This window comes from Chironomus tepperi, unplaced genomic scaffold, assembly GCF_022539635.2.
Source record: "Chironomus tepperi strain 1889 unplaced genomic scaffold, CSIRO-AGI_Ctep_v1 contig_161, whole genome shotgun sequence".
Lineage (NCBI taxonomy): Eukaryota > Metazoa > Arthropoda > Insecta > Diptera > Chironomidae > Chironomus > Chironomus tepperi.
The window spans coordinates 1-22,302 of record NW_027226283.1 but is presented as its reverse complement, the minus strand read 5'-3'; the positions used below and the strand labels follow the sequence as shown (position 1 = coordinate 22,302).

At 32.6% G+C, this 22,302-nt stretch overlaps 3 protein-coding genes across 4 annotated transcripts; 2 read left to right on the top strand and 1 right to left on the bottom strand.

Annotated features, from left to right (window-relative positions):
• The first annotated feature begins 58 nt into the window (after window positions 1–58).
• On the top strand, window positions 59–5,650 carry X11L. Of its 2 annotated transcripts, none has more exons than XM_070637185.1 (8): window positions 59–1,091; window positions 1,161–2,345; window positions 2,423–2,651; window positions 3,121–3,245; window positions 3,416–3,545; window positions 3,606–4,282; window positions 4,345–4,485; window positions 4,791–5,650. In XM_070637185.1, exons 1-8 carry the CDS (start codon window positions 435–437, stop codon window positions 4,860–4,862), a joined length of 3,216 nt encoding a protein of 1,071 aa, XP_070493286.1. In that variant the 5' UTR covers window positions 59–434; the 3' UTR covers window positions 4,863–5,650. The 2 variants fall into 2 exon arrangements, with proteins under 2 accessions (XP_070493286.1, XP_070493285.1); XM_070637184.1 differs by having other exon boundaries at window positions 3,103–3,245.
• A 6,514-nt stretch (window positions 5,651–12,164) lies between these two features.
• On the top strand, window positions 12,165–16,210 carry LOC139088222 (alpha-mannosidase 2-like). Its single transcript, XM_070637338.1, has 3 exons — window positions 12,165–12,327; window positions 12,908–13,643; window positions 13,705–16,210. The coding sequence occupies exons 1-3, from the start codon at window positions 12,182–12,184 to the stop codon at window positions 16,159–16,161; spliced, it is 3,339 nt and encodes a 1,112-aa protein (XP_070493439.1). The 5' UTR covers window positions 12,165–12,181; the 3' UTR covers window positions 16,162–16,210.
• A 522-nt stretch (window positions 16,211–16,732) lies between these two features.
• On the bottom strand, window positions 16,733–18,568 carry LOC139088221 (alpha-mannosidase 2-like). Its single transcript, XM_070637337.1, has one exon. The coding sequence runs from the start codon at window positions 18,432–18,434 to the stop codon at window positions 16,785–16,787; it is 1,650 nt and encodes a 549-aa protein (XP_070493438.1). The 5' UTR covers window positions 18,435–18,568; the 3' UTR covers window positions 16,733–16,784.
• Window positions 18,569–22,302: the final 3,734 nt, after the last annotated feature.

Sequence of the window (22,302 nt, the reverse complement as noted above, 5' to 3'; positions counted from 1 at the left end):
TGAATTATTGGATATTGGCGAATATAGAATTTGGATATTTTTTTAGTGGTTAAGAAAAGTTGAGAGAAAGACAATTTTTTAAAGAATTTTAATATAATTAACTGCAAAGCACTAATGTTGACCGGAAAAGAGATATTTAAAGTGCTGTTTTCTTGAAATGAGCTTAAGTATTCAAATGAAACTTTCATAATAGTGCTTTTTATGCTGAAGAAAAAATTCCTCAATTCAACATAAAGGAAAAATCGATAAGTTCTGCAAACTATCAATCGAAAATATTATGATAATGAGTTGCTACTAAAATATTTATACAGCACAAATAACAAATTTTTGTTGCTTAAAATAATGAGCTTCCGTAAGTATTTGTGAATGAGCTAAAAACGGAAGTAGGAGAGTGAGAAATTGGAAGATCCAGGAAATTGTTACTGATTGGAAAAATGTCTGGCCCAAGTAATAATAGCACGAATAGTAATAGTAATAAATTTTATAAACATCAAGTGTCACCAAACAATTCTTTAAATCATGATAGCAATAGCTCAGATCGAATGGTTTGGGAAATGCGTAATAATTTTCGGCAGTATTATCGAACACCAAACCTAACGCCTCTCCTTAATTCGCCAATTCTGAATGAAGACATTCGGATTATTGATCAATACCAAAAGGTCACAGGCGATTCAATAAACAATAGTGATATTAATGGACTTCGTGTATTAGATAGTTCAACAGAAGGAGCTTCCAATAATTATTATTCGGACAAAGATATTGTTATATTTGATGATATTGAAGACACTCGTAATTCAGCATGGCTTAATAATTCTCATTTTGGAAATCGTTTGGTCACTGGCTTTTCGCCTACTTCCTCACATTCATCGCATTCTGGAAATGTGTCAACCGGAAGTGACGGAATAGGTACAAAAAATAGAATAATTGGTGACATCCAAATTGCCGACTTGCAAGGAAGTCCAAGGCGATTTGGTAGTACACATTCAAATGAGACCGACTCATTAAATATGGAAAAGTCTGAAAAATTACAACAAAAGGGAATTATGCAGTCGCCCATCAATTTTCCTAAACGTGCACCAGGATTTCCCCAGGTTAGTCACATTACTTGGTATTCTTATGAATTATTCATGCCAAAATATTGACATACATATTATTTTTAGCGAATTATATCACCAATTGAGCCTGAGACGTCATCAAGTACAACAAATAATTTTGCAAGTAGACAAGATGAAGAAATTTTGCAGCATCAAAAGCCTTCTGTTGATCCACCATTTGATTATTGTTACGAATTTTCCGAGACTAGGAAAGTATTAGATGAATTTTTTACACCTCAAGAGCAGCAACAATTTCAGCAGCAAAAGTTATTAGAATTTCAGCAACAATCTAAATTACAGCAGGTTGAAAAGGCGCTTCCATTAGATGACTTTGTAGATTTTAAACAACAAACGTCAGCAACGTATATAGGACAAAGATTAGCAGCACTTAAGCAAATGCAGCAAAAACAGCATTATGAGCATCAATTACAGCAGCAATATGAAAATAGAAGTATGATAGAAGAAGCTACAACTACTAAAAGTAAACCAATATTATATGAAAATGAAATAGGTGAAGATGAATTGGATATACAAAATTATTATGGTAATTGCCCACAATCAAAAAATTTCACGTTATCACCTGAAACAACTGATTATGATTATGACTCGAATTGCGGAGATTTAGATTCAGAATTTTCGCTTAAATATATTAGCAGTGATTTAAGTCTCTCGAATGAAATTAATGGAATTCAAGATACTGGACGATTATATAGTAGCATGCCAGTTTTAGAAGATGGATTATCAAGTGGACATGCTTCAGATACCGAAAATAATAATCCAAATATCTCAACTGTTCTTGAAAATGATAACATGTCGCTATCTATGAATCAAGCTTCTCAGAAATATTCTTGCGGAATCTCAAGCATTCAGGCATCACTATATAATTATAAAAATCAGCAAGAAGATGATCCAGATGATATCGAAGAAACTAGTCATGACATAGACATTGATAAAACCCAAGACATGCAAGTAGCTTTAAAAGACATTAGAGGTACACTAGAACGATCAAAGAAACTTACTTCATCAATCAATGAAGCGCTGATTCATTCAAGCGGAAATACTAAAAATATTAATAACAGCAATAGCGTTAATAATAATATCAATACGTCGAAAGAAAGTTTAGTTTCAACGAATATAACTCAAAAGCAGCACGGTGAAGAGGAAGAGCATGATACCGACCTTGAAACCGATAGATTATTAGGACAGCAAAGAATGAACGAATTACAGCAAGGTGGATTTGATGATAATAAGGTATGGACTGCTTCCATAAATGGATTTATAGTTTGATCGTCATTAATGTTCACAACATGATTTATGTTTATTTTTAGAATATGCGGAAAGTGAGATGTGCTAATGGACAAATTATAAAATCACCAATTGGAATGAGCAAAACACAGACCTCTTTAAGACATGGAATTGGAACACAATTAAGCACTGAACAATCACCAGATCACTCTGAAGAATGTTGTGATGATATTAAATCAAAATCTCCTACACAACTAGTCAAATCACCAACAGGATCGATTGTTTCGAAAGGTCGACGACGAAATAAAGAAGGTAACCATTGAAATTTTAATTAATTACGTACCATGTGACTATTAAATGTTTAGTGAACAATATACAAATCCATTAACTGTGTCTATAGATTATATAGGACATTAACTATAGTTCTATTGCAAACAAATTTCTCTATTGCTCTATTCCCTTTCCATGCATCAAACTAAAACTAAAATAATAATTAAATGTCACATAAAATTAAATGATCGGTAAGAACCTTTAGTAGTGTTGATCGTAGAGTAGTTTCTTATTATATTGTCTGTTTCTTTTATTTGTTTGTTCTATTATTTTACGTTAATTTGTGTATACATCGGGTAGATTAGACTTGAGTGTATTGCGTTTGTATTAAGATAACAGTCAAATTGAAAATTTCTTTATGACATGATGTATATGTAAACGATCAGTGAAATGAAGAAGTTCCTACTTAATCTAAAACTATCTCTTTCTATAGGTACAATGCTCGATCCAGCTGTCCTTATCGAAGGAGTTTTATTCAGAGCACGATATTTAGGCTCGACGCAACTAGTCTGCGAAGGCCAACCAACAAAAACTACTCGAATGCTCCAAGCTGAAGAGGCTGTGTCAAGAATTAAGGTAATTCATCTCTTTATGCTCAATAATTTGAATTTACTAACTGATTCCAATTAACACATGCACTCATTATGAAGGCGTTGGTAAGACTTACATTTTGTCCATTATCTTAATTTAAGAATTATACCTAGTTTAATTGATTCCTAATCAAACATATTAATTAATAATTTCAGGCACCTGAAGGCGAAACTCAACCGAGTACAGAAGTTGACTTGTTTATATCAACAGAAAAGATTATGGTGTTGAACACAGACTTGAAAGAAATAATGATGGATCATGCACTGAAAACAATTTCTTATATAGGTACAGAATACTTAAATCCCAGGTCATGCTAATGTTGTAACTAAACTTTTCTAATTTCAGCTGATATTGGCGATTTGGTTGTGTTGATGGCACGAAGACGATATGTTCCACAAGATAATGATTCAAGTGGTGAACAGCCTGGCAGTAATGAAACAACACCTCCAAATGGAGGGAAAAGTCGAACACCGAAGATGATTTGTCATGTTTTTGAGAGTGATGAAGCACAATTTATTGCACAATCAATAGGACAAGCATTTCAAGTTGCTTATATGGAATTTCTTAAGGCTAATGGAATTGAAGATCATAGTTTTATGAAGGAAATGGATTATCAAGAAGTGTTGAATAGTCAAGAAATTTTCGGAGATGAGCTTGAGATTTTTGCTAAAAAAGAACGTCAGAAAGAAGTTGTTGTGCCGAAAGTTAAAGGCGAGATTTTAGGTGTTGTAATAGTTGAATCAGGTTGGGGTTCAATGCTCCCAACTGTTGTAATAGCAAATTTAGCACCTAATTTACCGGCTGCACGCTGCGGTCAACTTAATATTGGTGATCAAATTATTGCAATAAACGGATTAAGTCTTGTCGGTCTTCCTTTATCTCAATGTCAACAATATATAAAGAATACCAAAAATCAAACAGCTGTGAAATTCACAGTTGTACCTTGTGCTCCAGTTGTTGAAGTTAAAATTAAGCGACCAAATACAAAATATCAATTAGGATTTAGTGTTCAAAATGGTGTTGTAAGTGATCTTGATCTTATTGTTCCTAATAACAAATATTAATGAGATGTTTATTAAAATAGATATGTAGTCTTTTACGAGGCGGAATTGCAGAGCGTGGCGGCGTACGAGTAGGACATCGTATCATCGAAATTAATAATCAAAGTGTCGTTGCTGTTCCTCACGAGAAAATTGTTAATTTACTTGCAACGTCAGTTGGAGAGGTAAATATCTTAATTAGTTTATATCTATTTTTAGTGTTAACTAATTATGTTAATGATTTTGACAAACAAGCTATGGCCAAAATTAAGTTGACTTTACTGTTCTTCCATTAGCACAATGGCTTGGCATTTTACAAAAACATAATTCAATATGATTTGCATTCTAATTAAATTCTAATATTAACGTATAGCTAGAATTCGACTCGGATAATGTATAGAAGTCGAGTCGACTTCAAGCTCTAGTATTAAGCCACTTTCGCATCATTTCTGAAAAATCATTAATTATCCATTATTTCTTTCACTTGCAGATTTCAATGAAGACAATGCCAACGTCAATGTTTCGTTTGCTAACTGGTCAAGAAAATCCCATCTATATTTAATTCGTATATTATGCTACAATATTCATCATCGTAAGTAAAATGTATGAATTGAAAAACGAGAATCATCTTATTTAAAATGATAAATGAAAACGCTTAAAATGCATTTAAAAAAGCCAAAAAAGAATGGATGTCAAGAAGTTTTTGAAATTATAACTAATTTGTATCCGAAAATAAGGTTGTTAAATGTGATTAATCACATGAAATTTCTAATTTTCAATCTTCTCCATCTTTTCTGTATAAACATGTCTCCATTTTCATTAAAACATATCAAATGTTTATTTTTCATAAATAATTAAGGAATGCGTGGATGTCTCTAAAAGAGACTTTTCAAATTAAGTTATTTAAAGAAGCACAAAATTAACACGCAATCCATAAAGCAAGCATAAAATGAAAAATAGCCACTTTGGATGAGGATGAGTCATTATTTATTATTTAATTTAATTAAATTTCTTATCATAAAATTGATAAGAATCATTCGGAAATTGTAAAAGAAAGCCGAATGTACAAAAGGGGTTTGTTCATAAATGACGTTCAACTATCTCCTTCCACTAAATAATCAAATTCTCATTAGAATCAAAACTCTCTTAAGCATTTACCTTCTCCCTTCCCTCTCCACTAATGTTGGACGTCATAAGTGAATGATCCCTAATTGAATGCTCAACATGACATAACAACAATAATTTACACTTGTTGAATTTGTTTTATATTTATTGCAATATCATTGAAAAAGGAAAAATTGGAATAAAACTGACAATAGATTCGATAAATGATTGATGATGGGAAATAAAGCAGTAAAAGATTCATATTAATAACAATAACATTGAATAATACCTAATATTGGAAACTTGAGTTGTGCTTTTATAAATATGATGACAAAAAAAAAATAACATGAACTATTTAAGTAATTAAGGATGTGTACTCGTGACGACTAATTCATGATCATCATTTTTGATCACTTTGTGGCTATTAATTTTATATACGAATTTTTTAATTTTCTCCTTTGCGACATACAGCAGGTCTTTATGTATGATTTTGTGTGGATATCCTGATTTGATGTATAATAGCAATTATGAGACAACCTCAAATGACATGCTCAATTTCACACTCAAGAATAAAGCATCAAGTTTGGAGCACACAAAATCATACATAAAAATCAATCACAAGCAGTTACTTTTGGCTTATTGGAAGGACATTCAAAAAAAGTGCATTAACTAAATCAAAAATACTGAATTTGATAATATTTTTCATCACTGCTTTCAATAGTCCAAATCTAACTGATCAGTAAAATGATCCTCAATCCTTAAAAGTTTTCATTTTATGAATGAAAATTTAATTCTATTTATAACGATATTTGAATATAACCTGTGAACTCTACTATTAAGTATATATTGACTTACATAATCGATAATGGAGAACAAAAAAATCAATGGCTAGCTGTCTTAATGATAAAAAAAAAAAATATTTACTAAGAAATTCATGTACTTTTTAATTATTTTTATCATTTCGTGTAAATCAGTCATTTTGCAGACATTTAGTTTTTTTAATGCACTTACTATAAACCTTTTCTAGAAGACACAAAAAGATTCTTTAGTTGAATTACAATTTCTACGTGTCTACTTAAATTCTAAAAAATTAATTATTTTTTAAGGAACAAAATCGCGCATAATTAGCCATTACTTACTTTTTGTTGGCTTAACATTTTTCATTGAACTAACTGCGTACTCAAACTTTTGGCTGACATTTTTGTGCTATAAAATTTTTAAAATTAATTTGTTATGTTTGGTTCTTTTTTTAATTTTATTAACTTATGCTTAATACTTAAGATTGTAAAGATTTCCTAATTTATTATTGGAATGTGTTTACACATCAAGTTTTGGTGAAAATGAAAATAAAGTCATTTGTATTTACCCGAAACAGAAAATAAATAAATATATTCGAATACTTTTTGATTCATTTTAAGTAGCTACTTATGTTATAGATAGCACACCCAACACAGAAGTCTACACCTTGTGAAAAGGCTACCACACTTGACACTTCAATACTTGTGATGATGATACAACGTCAAATTGAATTGGAGGATCTTTGACGGTTCCTTGACATGCCTAGTTTGCCGCACTACTCATGAGTATATCGGCCTTGTCACAATTTGTGTATCCTTATTTTATACAAACCAAGTTATAAGGCACAATGAAATAGTAATATGTTTGATTCCGTTTGATTAGAACAGACGGGAACAGACATAAATCTTTAGCATACTTCCTACCTTAGCTGAGGCGCACGTGGGCTCATTGCTGCGCGGAAAGAACGTCTGAAGCCATCTCTACCCTTCGAAATCTTCTGCTAGCTCGGAATGTTAAGGACGTTATCGTCCTTTTCTACACAAAATTCGTACATCACTTGAATCATTATCATCTAAAAGTTATGCAACGTTGAACACAAGCTTTAAAAATTTACAATTACAGCACAAACTAAAATTCTATATAATTTCTTAATTTGAATCCATAATTGTGAACTTATAAATCTGTTTCCTCGTGACGCACTGTCATTTGCACAAGATATAACTGAAATAAACAAAATCGGACTTAATTTTATTATTAAAGACCAGAGAAAAAGTTTGTAAAGGAATCATGTAATCGACATGAACTCTTAATTCCAAATTCCAATCCTAATGTCGCCCGGGAAGGAACTACGCAAACGGGTTTGGTCGCTTACCCACTAGCCCCTACGGAAACCACGATTCGTCGAAACCACAGTCTTGCATCGATTACATCTACCTGCATATCAACTCTGCTATAATATTGACAGAAGAATCAATGCTCAATTTCAGAATAATGCAAATGAACTTATAAATAGCCAAATAACTATAAATTCATGCCATTATCCAAACATCAAACAAGTGTTCTATTCGCACTAGCTTCTTAAAAAAAGCAATCAGGTTTCTTAAGATATTACGCATGGATGAATATGAATTTAAAAGAATTGCAATTTTTAGTCAAATGAAGATTTAAAACTTATCTCAACTTGCCCCAAGAATTGCGAATTTTTCAAATTACAAAGGATATCACTTCTAATGAAAAGTTCTCAGGATGTCATGCTGAAGCAATTCAAAACCTAGAGTGATGAAGCTTAGATTGCAGATATTAAAATAATTGAAAGCATATGCAATCGTAAGGACATCACAGTGGGCCAATGAAAATTTGGATGTAATAAAAATTGACACACTTTCAATCACTGCTGAATTCTACCTGACATTGATCCTAGATTAAATTTTATAATTACGGAAACTCGCTGTTCTTAATTGGAATAATGAGAACGAACTTATGAATTTTAAGGCAGTCAATAAGCTCATGCCATTATTCGAATCAAAAACAGCATATACTTGATGTCTTATTTATTTTCACTTTCACTTCACTTTTCGGAGGTTTACTTAGCTTGATGACTTCCTTCAAAACCTAGAGCGATGTGGACTTAGACTGCAATTTGTAAAATAATAGAAAACATCATTTGCAGTCTCGAACACATCACTATAGGATAATGAAGATAAATTTATTCGACTACTTATTGCTGAACAACACTATTTTTATGATAATGCTCGGATGGCACAGATGATTGGTAAATTAATTTAAAGTCACGACTAAACCCGAGGTAACAGCTTTTTTAATGTTAATTATCGCTTCCTTGAAAATAGCCGTGAACTTAAACTAATTTTTGAGAAATGATGATGATTAACGGCTATGCTCACAACATGGTCAGCCTTATGAGTCATCAGTAATATGCCTAATGGTCATCAGCATTATCCAAAAAAATCACTTGAGTCCTTTTATATCAACACACTTGGTTCCTCAAATATTAAAATTCTCACAAAGCAGACAAAAAAAAATTCTTCAAGCCATTTCAAACTTGCTATCTCTTTAAAAACTTTTGAGGACAGCAGGATTGAAATAGATGAAACTTTTTTTCTTCTTTATTGTTTGATCTGCATTAAATGTTGTATCAATAACTAAGCCAGTGGAACTAAAAATTTCACTTTAAAACTAACTCTTTCTGAGAATCGTAGATGACTTTCTGGCACTGACCAAAAATCTATCCCAAGGATCGCACAGTATTAAAAATTAAACTTCTAATGAGTGTCATCAAGAGTTAAGCATATCTTAAATACTTGATCATTTTACATACAAGAAGGCGGAGTAAAGACTCTCATACTCCAGTGGACCAATTACGATGCACAGAAATCTATCTCATGAGATGATCGCACAAATAAGATTACGGAGAAAGAGACGAAAAGAGAATTCATTAAAAAGGAAATAAGAAGAACTAAAAAATCGGACGTAATTTGAACATTGAAATGATGGACATAAAATTTTTATGTTTAAAAAGTGAAAGACAGGCAGCATGCCTTTGTTCTGGCTTGTGGAAGAGAAAAGTCGTAAAATTCTGCACCACACGCAGATTCCTTTTTTTACGAGTACATATCTGAGGTTTCAAATTGCTCAATTATGGTCTAGTTCAGTGTTGGTCAACCTGTATGCCACGGCACAATAATTTTTTTGAAATTGCCATCAATCTTATGTCGTTTGCAATTTTGATCGAGGCCTGTTATTGAAGTGTGCCTCATAAAATAAAAGGTTGACCACCACTGGTTTAATTTTATGTCCATAAAAAATCGTTTTGTGATGACAAATCAAACAAAAATAATTTATTTGGTCCATATCATTCATTCAAGGAATAAAAATCACTAGTTCCACTTGAGATGTTCTCAGACAATAATAAAAATATGATAAACATTCAAATTTTATCATCAAAGCATGCCTTTGATTTTATTCTCATTTGTTCCTCATTAAAATGTCAAAATCATCACAATATTTAGATATTTCATTTCTAGTTCCTCATGGCTATAAATTTAATGACAAAATTTTAAAGAATCTTAAAATTTCTTTAGTTAAATCAACATTCAAAACTAAATCCAATGAAGAGTTTGGCTTGGCATGCAAGATAATCTACAAAAAGCACCAGACACATGATGATAAATACATTGAAAATTTGAAAGCAGTATCACATCCAAATATTGTACATGTGCATAGCATTTATCAGAAAAATGAACTCCTTTTTGTCTTTATGGAATGGATTGATGATGGAAATTTGCTAAAAATTATAAGACAGCATGGAAATCTGGAAGAAAATATTGCAAAAAATTGGTTCCATCAGATGCTTATGGGATTGAAATATCTTCATGATAAGAGCATAGCACATTGCAATTTGTCAAGTGCAATTATGATGATAAGAAGCAATAACGTCAAAATATCTGGTCTGAAGTATCTAAGAAGCTATAAAAGTGAAGAACTAATCCAAATGAAGAGTCCATTGAATATGCGATATCGAGCACCTGAAATCAATTTAAATCAACCATTTAATCCTCAAATTGCAGACATTTTCTCAATGGGGATAATTCTGTTCGTTATGCTGAATGCAATGTTTCCTTTCAACTCATCTGACATCAATGAGCTAATCGAAGATCAAAATAATCAAAGATATTCATTTCGAGCATCAAATATCCATAGATTGTCAATTGAATCACAAATAATTGTTCATACACTTCTCGAGCCAAATCCAAATTTGAGGTGGAATATCGATAAAGTTTTGAGTCTTGATTGGTTTACTTTATTGATTAAGGAAACCCATTGCCACGAAAATTGACTGTGCGTTTTGTAAAATATAAAGCAATTATTCTTTTATCTTTATCCGTTCCTTTATATTTTGAAATTTTACTTTATCACTTTTATGGGTTCTTTGTGTCTGCATTGTTTGTAAATACAGGAATTGTCTACTTCAAAACAGTCTCTAATGAATGATTTTAAAGTATTTAGTAACGAATTTTTTAGTCTATTGTAATTAAATTCTAGTCAAATAATTAAGCTGGTATATTCTTATGCTAATTTCTATTATTCTCTAAGTAGCTCTATGTTTGTAATTTATCAGCATGTCGGCAAAAATTTGTCATTTTTCTGTTTTTTAGAATTATTTCTTCATGCTTTTCACACATCAAATTTGACAGTTATATTATATACCCGAACAGTAGTGGCTTTTTCGCCAAAATATACTAAAATCAGCTGTCATGTAGCAGTCAGAACATTTTCACGTATTGTCGTCAATGTAGATCAAAAGGAATACCGAAAAATTCCTGGATTGGATGTGGTGATAAGGATATTAGAGTTTTTAATATCTCGAACTGGCAGCAGTTATCGACAGATAGAGCTGTCTACAGACATTCTCTAAACGCGGCAATGGACCGTCGTGCGCCACAGCCATGGAAGTAAGTCAATACAACGACGTGGTGGCATACTGGCTTCTCAGACTCCTATTCCCTTGAAAACGCCCCAGCCTGGATCTGAGTACCATTTCCAAAATACATATTGAGCAAGATATTGAGTCACTTTTTAACAATATATATTTGTTATCCATGCATTGCTAAAGAATTCAGAAAGTTTCGAATTTTAATAAATTATAGAGTAGCTACAATGGCAAAAATGTGCATAGAAATGAAAATTGTTGCAGCATCAGAACAATACCTCACCGTTTTACATTTTTTCCACTAAAACGGCAGCTCTCTAATCGTGATTTTACGTTGCAATCACTTAATCTATTTTATTGATGACAATGAACTTGAAAAGAATTAGAGTAACTCACTGCAAAAATTAAGCGGACTCACATAAAGTTATTGTGTTATTTTTAGAATTTAATATCTGCCAAATCATGTCAAGTCATAATAAATAATAAATATTCATCTCCACTGAGTCATGAAATAACATTGACGGCTGTAGCTATAATCAATGCATATTAATTTGCATTATGTAAAGTTTTCGACACAATTCTATTATTCATTCTCGTAAACATAGAGTTCTGTCCTAACATTACATCAATGAGAAACAATTGAATAAATAATATCACGCCGCCTTTATTCCCAATCAAAATATTTATACATGTGAATTAAGCACATCACTTTTATCTTACTTCCACTGATTTTCATATGATTTTGTGTTTACAATAGAAATTAGTGAATCCAAATAATTACAAGCGACTGGACTATGATAAGAATCTATATTTTTATTTGAATTGGAAATAAATGGATTCAACCTTATCAATAAAGCTGATATTTTATTACCATCAATATTATCTTATCGCGCGATTTTTGACTACGCTCACATTTGAACGCCTAGATGTAGTTACAATAAAAAACATTAATCAAGTATTGTTGGAATGAAAATTTTGTAAAAAAAAAAAAACTTTTTTGCAGTTGAATGTGAGCCGCCGTCGTGTTCATAATGATTTCAAAGTTCTATCGGTATCGATTTTTGTGCATAACCTTGCTATCTCTAATAACAGTTATTTTTATCGGCAATTTATACTATAAATCGATTCAAGAAGTGCAATTATTAAAAATATCTAGAGAGGATTTAATTCAAAAGCTGTAAGAATCAACTTAAGTGATAAATAATTCTACTTCCATACAGATTAGGCAGCACTCGTGAATGTGTTGTTAATTTACTTCTGTGACGTTTGAATTCTGTGATGAAATTTTTGCAATTAACAGAAAAATGTGCAAGATGATTCTCAAAAATTTTAGAGAATTGAACCTTAATTTAATCTAAAATTAGTGAATTGTAATCTGAGTATCATATGTGGATTAGGCATCCAAATTTGTTTAGTGATCCAGGATAATTGAATGATTTAGGATAATTGAGTGATCCAGGATAATGCAATGAATGATAAAGACTTGAGATTTGTCTTGATGTCCTCAAAAACATTATTTAATGATTTTAGGCATTTTTCAATATTAAATTACTTCCGGTTGCAAAAAGTAATACAATTCCATGTGCTTAAATTGAGAAAGGTCAGAAAAGTACTCAAATAATCGACACAGCCTATAAATACTGTTTGGAAGATACATAATTATTTATTACTTATGATTATAGAGATTAGATATATTTTCACTTTTATAATTTTAAGGCACTTATAAATCACAAACCCATTTAAACTTTTAATCGCAGGCATGATATCGCAAAAATAAATGAGTTGATGAACAATGAAATTGATGTTCCGACAAGCGACGAAAATCAAGTATTAGATAATGAAAATAATTACACGGTCAATAACAATGAGTGTACAATGATTGATGAAACAAACGCGACAATTAAAACTGTAGATATGTTTTCGAGTTTTGAATTTGACGCTGACTGGGTTAAAAGAAGAGAAGGAATTTGGCAAGATGATTTTGAGAATCAATATTCAAATCAGATTAGAAATAAAAGTTGGTTGCCATTAAAGGTGTTTATACTACCGCATTCCCATACAGATCCGGGCTGGCTGCAAACATTTACAACCTACTACAGTCTACAAACAAAAAGAATTTTGGATCTAGTTGTTGAAAAATTGACAATACATAGAGACATGAGATTCATTTGGACTGAAATAAGTTTCTTAGATCTTTGGTGGAAGCATGCAACTGTAGCACAACAAAAAGCATTGACTAAACTCGTAAACAGTGGCCAACTTGAGATAATGACAGGAGGTTGGGTAATGACAGATGAAGCAAATGTTCATCTTTATGCAATGTTAGATCAGCTGATTGAAGGACATCAATGGGTCAAATCTAAATTTAATGTTGCACCAAAAGTTGGATGGAGTATTGATCCTTTTGGTCAAGGAAGTACAGTACCACATTTACTAGCCAAAAGTGGATTTGAAGGTGCTATAATTCAAAGAATTCATTACAACTGGAAGGAAGTAAGTCAATAATTAAGATCAAATGTTTCACTTTATTCTAAATTGATTGCTTTTCTCACAGTGGCTTGCAAGACATCAATCTGGTGATTTCTTCTGGAAATCTCTTTGGAAAAATGAAAAGAGTTCAGAGTACACATTGCTTACTCACAATATGCCATTTGATATCTATTCAACTCGTCATTCGTGTGGTCCAGATCCTAAAGAATGTGATTACTTTGATTTTACACATCGGTCTCCTCCACAATTGAATGGAAAACTAATACAGAAAAAAGCAGATGCTTTAATGCAGCAATATTCAAGAACTGCTTCATTATTTCCACACAATGTTGCCTTAGTTCTAATAGGAGGTGATTTTACATTTCAAGAAGATATGTTTTTCAAGAATCATTATTTTGGATATAAGCCAATTATGGAATACATCAACAGTAACAGTGTATCCCGATACAATGGAGCAACAGTTCAATTCGGAACTCCATCTGATTATTTCAATGAAATCAAAAAACGTCTTGGAAATAAATTTCCGTCCTTAATTGGTGACTTCTTTCCTTATTCTGATATTTTTAGTTCTGGAGTTCCAGCATATTGGACAGGATACTTTACGACAAGACCATTCCATAAGTTTATGAGTCGTGACCTTGAACATAATTTGAGAAATGCAGAAATTCTCTATACACTAGTAATGAACTCGATAAAGCAATCAGGTCGAATGGAAGAATCTTTGGATACGTTTATAAGAAAATACAGCAACATAACTGAAGCAAGACGTAATCTCGGTCTGTTTCAACATCATGATGCAATAACCGGCACCAGTAAAAAGGCAGTCATGAGAGATTATTTATACAGACTTTATTCATCAGTTTTAGATGCTATATCCATTCAACAAGACTCTATTGAGATTTTACTGCAACCAGACGTCAATAATTTTAAGAGTCAATTCATTGAGCATGAATTAGAACGTCCAAATCCCGAGGTATTTCCCACACAAAAAGTTTTGTCGATAACAAATGAAAGTGATGAAAAAATTGTGATATTTAATTCTTTAATTCAAAATCGTGTGGAAGTGATATCGGTTCTTGTGTCAACATCAAATGTGAAAGTTACAAGCACTGATGGAAAAGACTTGCCTTATCAAATCAATCCAATATTTGATGGAAAAATTGAATTTGAGCCATCCAATCAAAAATATCAATTGCTGTTTTTAGTGGAATTGCCGCCTTTATCATTGAATACTTTTATTCTAAAACATGAAAGTGCTCCAAGAATATCAGACGTGACATGCAAAAATTGCAGCCGAACTGAATTTCAATCGCTAAAAGATAAGCTTGATTTGCAAAATTCCAAGATGAAACTAATTTTTGATTCCAATGGATTTTTAAGTGATGTAAAATTAAGGGATGTTGATGAAAATGTCCAAATGTCGATTGATTTTAAAATGTATAAAAGCTTTACAGGAAAATCTGGTGCCTATCTTTTCAAACCCAAAGATCAGCAATCTGAAGACTTAATTGTAAGAGATTCACCAAAAGTTTTCATTGTTGATGGTCCAATAGCATCGGATATTACAGTAATTTATGGTGAACTTTTGTCACATACTGTGAGAATCTTTAAGACAAATACCCACCTTGATGATGCTATTTTGATAATAAATGATATTAACTTTGAAATTCCTCCAAGAAATCGAGATGTTGAAATGTTCATGAAGATTAAGACATCAATTGACAACTCTAAAAATGGTGAGCCTGAATTTTTCACAGATGAGAATGGATTCCAATGGCTACCAAGAAGAAAAGTCTCTAAACTTGGAATTGAGGGAAATTACTATCCAATTACATCAAGCATGTTCATTCAAGATAATTCAAAGAGGCTAACATTAATGACTACACATGCTCAAGGTGCAACAAGCTTTAAAAAAGGAGAACTTGAAATAATGTTAGATAGACGAACTACGTATGATGACGGACGTGGAATGGGTGAAGGTGTTTTGGACAGTGTGAAAATGCAGCATAAATTTTGGCTAGCATTAGAGTTCTTTAAGAATTCTAAAACAAATGAGCACACGTCCATGCCAAAGAAAGCATATCAAGTGCCTAGTCTTTATGCACAACATCTTACAAATTCACTAAATTATCCAGCTAATGTCTACTTCTTCAACAAACAATTAGATAAGGAACTCCAAAGTCAAATTAATCTTTTAAGTTACAAATTTTCATGTGATGTAAATTTAGTCAATCTTAGATCAATAAGTAATAAGGAAGATGAATTACTACCAACACAATCTTCGTTATTAATACTTCATCGTTTAGGATATGATTGTCAATTAATAAATGATGATTTTATTAACAAAATATGTCCAAAAACTGTTGATGCTGAAAGTGATCAATTATTTAAGCATATCAAAATAAGCAAAATAAACGAAGCATCCCTAACTGGATTAGAGGTACAAAACAGTATGACAAAGCTCAATCAAAAGACTTTTGCTCCAATGGAGATAAAAACTTATTTTATTACTTATCAATGAACTACTATATTTAAGGTGTCTGAAAAAACTAATAAAAGAACTAAAAACTAGCTATTTTGTTTACACATTTACTTCTTTATTTATGACATTTTACTTCCATTTTTATATACTCTTATTTACATTTCATAAATTTTATTGTGCGCCTCTTTTTGACAACATTAAAATCTGTTTATAAGTATGTAGCTCCAATAACAAAAATTCAACACTCGAGCTACACAAAAACATCACATGCTATTCGTTAATTACACGAGTTGACAAAAACCGTTAATTAGATATTAATCCCAGCAGCACAACGGGTTCGTTAGGACACCGCCAGGTTGTATACCAATAAGACGCAACATTGTTCTGACGGCATCGTGAAGTCTAATTTGGATCCATTTTTATGTGAAACTTTTAATTCGTCGCATTGCGCTTTTGGGATTACTTGCTTTTAATTAGGGTTCAGTCAAGAACCGCAGGTTTGCAATTTCGGGCCTGCAATTTTGGTCGAACCCTAACTTTTGCTAGTAATAACGTATTTTCGTCCACTCGAGTTAAATATGGATATTAGTAATATGATTTATATTGCAAATTCTTTATTTACAAATATGATCAGGAATATGTAGAGTTGAATTAAGAAATATTTAACTAAAAGTGACATAATATGTTTTAATCTCCATCGGCTTCATGTTACTATGATGAAATGATTTGATATTATTGTTTATTTTAAGTCCAGTAAGAGATGCCTCTTGAACATTTCTTATTTTAGCGAATTTGGTTATCTGATAATCTCGAATTTCATTATTTTTAGAACAAATTAATTCTAAGAAGTTTTCATTTGTTAGCTGACAATCGTGACCCATACGGTGCATGATCAATAAAGCAGAATCTGATGGAATCCAGTCTAATTCATTGTGTGTTATTGATCTTAAATTAATTAAATTCACATCACAAGGAAATTGATAGTTGAAAAGTTCAATTTGATTATGAAGCCTGATGTCAATCTTATTGTCAACATGAAACATGTTCACTGGGTGATTCAATAAATTAATGATGTGATGAACAAATAGACTTGGAACTTGGTAATTTTCTGTACTTTGAACGGTTTCAAAAAATTCAAAAGTTAATAAGAATTTATGCTGCATCTTTACACTATCCAAAACACCTTCACACATTCCACGTGAATCATCATATCCAGTTCGTCTATCAAGCATTACTTCAAGTTCTCCTTTTTGGAAACTCGTTGCACCTTGTGCATGTGTAGTCATTAATGTTAGCCTCATTGAATCATCTTGAATGAACATGCTTGTTGTAATTGGATAGTAATTTCCTTCAATTCCAAGTTTAGAGACTTTTCTTCTTGGTTGCCACTGGAATCCATTCTCATCTGTGAAAAATTCAGGCTCGCCATTTTTAGAATTGTTAATTGATGTTTTGACCTTCATGATCAACTCAATGTTTCGATTTTTATCTTCACTTCCGAAATCAATTTCATTTACAATAGAAATTGCATTATCTAGATGAGTTCCTGTATTGTATAATCTTATAGCTTGTGTCAGCAGATCACTGTTAAACACAATTATATCTGATGCAATTCTACCTTTTATCACAATTATTCGAGTTTGTGAAAAAACTGAAAATAAACTTTTGTCTTCACCTTCTGGCTTGAATAAATATGCTCCTGATTGCCAGTTTGTACTCTTATATCCACTAAAATGTATTTCTGTATTATACATTTCATCTCGATTTTTGAAGTAAATCTGTCTCAAAAATCCAGAAGTTTCATTGAAAATCAGCCGCATTTTAGGATTTTCAATAAATGGCGCTTCATCCTCAAAATCAGTTATTACATCTGCAATCGCATCCGTATCTTCATTTTTGTCAAGGACGACTTTTAAAACAGTTAATGAAAGAGCTGGCAGGTCAACATGGATCAATAACTTCTTAACATCCACAATTCTTCCATCCTGGAAAACAGGATTTATTTGGTACTGCAAGTTACTTCCATTTTCATCAATTATTTTAACATTTACTTCAGAGACATAAAGCGAAATAACATCGACTCGTTTTGATGCAAGTGAATTAAAGAGAATAATTTTTTGTTCCTGATTCTCCTTTGACAATTTAATTATTTTCTTTTCAGGCATTTTTGTTCCTGATTCTGCTTCAAACTCGCGAAATATAAATTTTCTTTCTTTGTCGTCACTGTCTTGTAGCAAAAATTCAATCATTTGCTCTTGTATGCTTATAGAATTGTTAATTGATTTTTGTAATCGAAAGAGATTATCCTTCATTATAGCAGCTTGACTGGTGCCAGTTATTGAATCGTGATGCTGAAATAATCCCAAATTTCTTCGAGCCTGTAATAATTTATTAAATAAAAATCAAATGATTTATTGTATTTACTTGGGTTCAACCAAGAACTGCAGGCCTGCACTGTTGATGTACAGACCTGCAGGTTTGGACAAACCGTATTATTTACAAGGCATTGACACTCTTCATCCGCTTTTATCAGACTCATTCAAATCTTTCAAACTGCTAAAAACTTTTCTGTACAATTCCTAAACAATCCAAACTGCTAAAAACTTTTCTGTGCCATTCCTGAACAATCCAAACTGCTAAAAACTTTTTTGTGCCATTCCTGAACAATCCAAACTGCTAAAAACTTTTCTGTGCCATTCCTGAACAATCCAAACTGCTAAAAACTTTTCTGTGCCATTCCTGAACAATCCAAACTGCTAAAAACTTTTCTGTGCCATTCCTGAACAGTTCAAACCGTTAAAAACTTTTCTGTGCCATTTCTGAACAATCCAAACTGCTAAAAACTTTTCTGTGCCATTCCTGAACAATCCAAACTGCTAAAAACTTTTCTGTGCCATTCCTGAACAATCTAAACCGCTAAAAACTTTTCTGTCCCAATCCTGAACAATCCAAACTGCTAAAAACTTTTCTGTGCCATTCCTGAACAATCCAAACTGCTAAAAACTTTTCTGTGCCATTCCTGAACAATCCAAACTGCTAAAAACTTTTCTGTGCCATTCCTGAACAATCCAAACTGCTAAAAACTTTTCTGTGTCATTCCTGAACACTTCTAACCACTAAAAACTTTTCTGTGCCATTCCTGAACAATCCAAACTGCTAAAAACTTTTCTGTGCCATTCCTGAACAATCCAAACTGCTAAAAACTTTTCTGTGCCATTCCTAAACAATTCAAACCGCTAAAAACTTTTCTGTCCCAATCCTGAACAATCCAAACTGCTAAAAACTTTTCTGTGCCATTCCTGAACAATCCAAACTGCTAAAAACTTTTCTGTGCCATTCCTGAACAATCCAAACTGCTAAAAACTTTTCTGTGCCATTCCTGAACAATCCAAACTGCTAAAAACTTTTCTGTGCCAATCCTGAACAATCCAAACTGCTAAAAACTTTTCTGTGCCATTCCTGAACAATCCAAACTGCTAAAAACTTTTCTGTGCCATTCCTGAACAATCCAAACTGCTAAAAACTTTTCTGTGCCATTCCTGAACAATTCAAACCGTTAAAAACTTTTCTGTGCCATTTCTGAACAATCCAAACTGCTAAAAACTTTTCTGTGCCATTCCTGAACAATCCAAACTGCTAAAAACTTTTCTGTGCCATTCTTGAACAATCTAAACCGCTAAAAACTTTTCTGTCCCAATCCTGAACAATCCAAACTGCTAAAAACTTTTCTGTGCCATTCCTGAACAATCCAAACTGCTAAAAACTTTTCTGTGCCATTCCTGAACAATCCAAACTGCTAAAAACTTTTCTGTGCCATTCCTGAACAATCCAAACTGCTAAAAACTTTTCTGTGCCATTCCTGAACACTTCAAACTGCTAAAAACTTTTCTGTTCCATTCCTGAACAATCCAAACTGCTAAAAACTTTTCTGTGCCATTCCTGAACAATCCAAACTGCTAAAAACTTTTCTGTGCCATTCTTGAATAATTTAAACTGCTAAAAACCTTTCTGTGCCAATCCTGAACAATCCAAACTGCTAAAAACTTTTTGTGCCATTCCTGAACAATCCAAACTGCTAAAAACTTTTCTGTGCCATTCCTGAACAATCCAAACTGCTAAAAACTTTTCTGTGCCATTCCTGAACAATCCAAACTGCTAAAAACTTTTCTGTGCCATTCCTGAACAATTCAATCTGCTAAAAACTTTTCTGTGCCATTCCTGAACAATCCAAACTGCTAAAAACTTTTCTGTGCCATTCCTGAACAATCAAACTGCTAAAAACTTTTCTGTGCCATTCCTGAACAATCCAAACTGCTAAAAACTTTTCTGTGCCATTCCTGAACAATCCAAACTGCTAAAAACTTTTCTGTGCCATTCCTGAACAATCCAAACTGCTAAAAACTTTTCTGTGCCATTCCTGAACAATCCAAACTGCTAAAAACTTTTCTGTGCCATTCCTGAACAATCCAAACCGCTAAAAACTTTTCTGTGCCATTCCTGAACAATCCAAACTGCTAAAAACTTTTCTGTGCCATTCCTGAACAATCCAAACTGCTAAAAACTTTTCTGTGCCATTCCTGAACAATCCAAACTGCTAAAAACTTTTCTGTGCCATTCCTGAACAATCCAAACTGCTAAAAACTTTTCTGTGCCATTCCTGAACAATCCAAACTGCTAAAAACTTTTCTGTGCCATTCCTGAACAATCCAAACTGTAAACTTTTCTGTGCCATTCCTGAACAATTCAAACTGCATTCCTGCCCCTAAACAATCCAAACTGCTAAAAACTTTTCTGTGCCATTCCTAAACAATCCAAACTGCTAAAACTTTCTGAAATATTCCTGAACTGCTAAAAACTTTTCTGTGCCATTCCTGAACAATCCAAACTGCTAAAAACTTTTCACACTTTTCTGTGCCATTCCTGGAACAACCAAACTGCTAAACTTTTCTGTCCTGGAACCTAAAACTTTTCTGTGCCACTTTTCTGTCCAATGAACTGCTGCTAAAAACAATCCAAACTGCTACTTTTCTGTGCCATTCCTAAACAATCCAAACTGCTAAAAACTTTTCTGTGCCATTGCAAATCCAAACTGCTGTCAAACTTTTCTGTGCCATTCCTGGAACAATCTAAACCGCTAAAAACTTATGCCATTCCTGAACAATCCAAACTGTTAAAAACTTTTCTGTGCCATTCCTGAACAATCTAAACCGCTAAAAACTTTTCTGTGCCATTCCTGAACAATCCTAAACTGCTAAAAACTTTTCTGTGCCATTCCTGAATAATCCAAACTGCTAAAAACTTTTCTGTCCCAATCCTGAACAATCCAAACTGCTAAAAACTTTTCTGTGCCATTCCTAAACAATCCAAACTGCTAAAAACTTTTCTGTGCCATTCCTGAACAATCTAAACCGCTAAAAACTTTTCTGTCCCAATCCTGAACAATCCAAACTGCTAAAAACTTTTCTGTGCCATTCCTGAACAATTCAAACTGCTAAAAACTTTTCTGTGCCATTCCTGAACAATCCAAACTGCTAAAAACTTTTCTGTGCCATTCCTAAACAATCCAAACTGCTAAAAACTTTTCTGTGCCATTCCTGAACAATCCAAACTGCTAAAAACTTTTCTGTGCCATTCCTGAACAATCTAAACCGCTAAAAACTTTTCTGTGCCATTCCTGAACAATCCAAACTGTTAAAAACTTTTCTGTGCCATTCCTGAACAATCTAAACCGCTAAAAACTTTTCTGTGCCATTCCTGAACAATCCAAACTGTTAAAAACTTTTCTGTGCCATTCCTGAACAATCTAAACCGCTAAAAACTTTTCTGTCCCAATCCTGAACAATCCAAACTGCTAAAAACTTTTCTGTGCCATTCCTGAATAATCCAAACTGCTAAAAACTTTTCTGTCCCAATCCTGAACAATCCAAACTGCTAAAAACTTTTCTGTGCCATTCCTAAACAATCCAAACTGCTAAAAACTTTTCTGTCCCAATCCTGAACAATCCAAACTGCTAAAAACTTTTCTGTGCCATTCCTGAACAATCTAAACCGCTAAAAACTTTTCTGTCCCATTCCTGAACAATCCAAACTGCTAAAAACTTTTCTGTGCTATCTCTTAAACAATTCAAACTGCTAAAAACTTTTTCTGTGCCATTCCTGAACAATCCAAACTGCTAAAAA

What these genes read in the sequence shown, in the direction of transcription:
- LOC139088222 (XM_070637338.1), top strand. Translation starts at nt 12,182, where the DNA reads ATGATTTCAAAGTTCTATCGGTATCGATTTTTGTGCATAACCTTGCTA. An exon ending in GAGGATTTAATTCAAAAGCT is followed by an intron (nt 12,328 to 12,907) that starts GTAAGAATCAAC and finishes TTTTAATCGCAG; the next exon opens with GCATGATATCGCAAAAATAA. An exon ending in TTCATTACAACTGGAAGGAA is followed by an intron (nt 13,644 to 13,704) that starts GTAAGTCAATAA and finishes CTTTTCTCACAG; the next exon opens with TGGCTTGCAAGACATCAATC.
- X11L (XM_070637184.1), top strand. Translation starts at nt 435, where the DNA reads ATGTCTGGCCCAAGTAATAATAGCACGAATAGTAATAGTAATAAATTT. An exon ending in AGGCTGTGTCAAGAATTAAG is followed by an intron (nt 3,246 to 3,415) that starts GTAATTCATCTC and finishes TAATAATTTCAG; the next exon opens with GCACCTGAAGGCGAAACTCA. An exon ending in GAAAACAATTTCTTATATAG is followed by an intron (nt 3,546 to 3,605) that starts GTACAGAATACT and finishes TTCTAATTTCAG; the next exon opens with CTGATATTGGCGATTTGGTT.
- LOC139088221 (XM_070637337.1), bottom strand. Translation starts at nt 18,434, where the DNA reads ATGAAGGATAATCTCTTTCGATTACAAAAATCAATTAACAATTCTATA.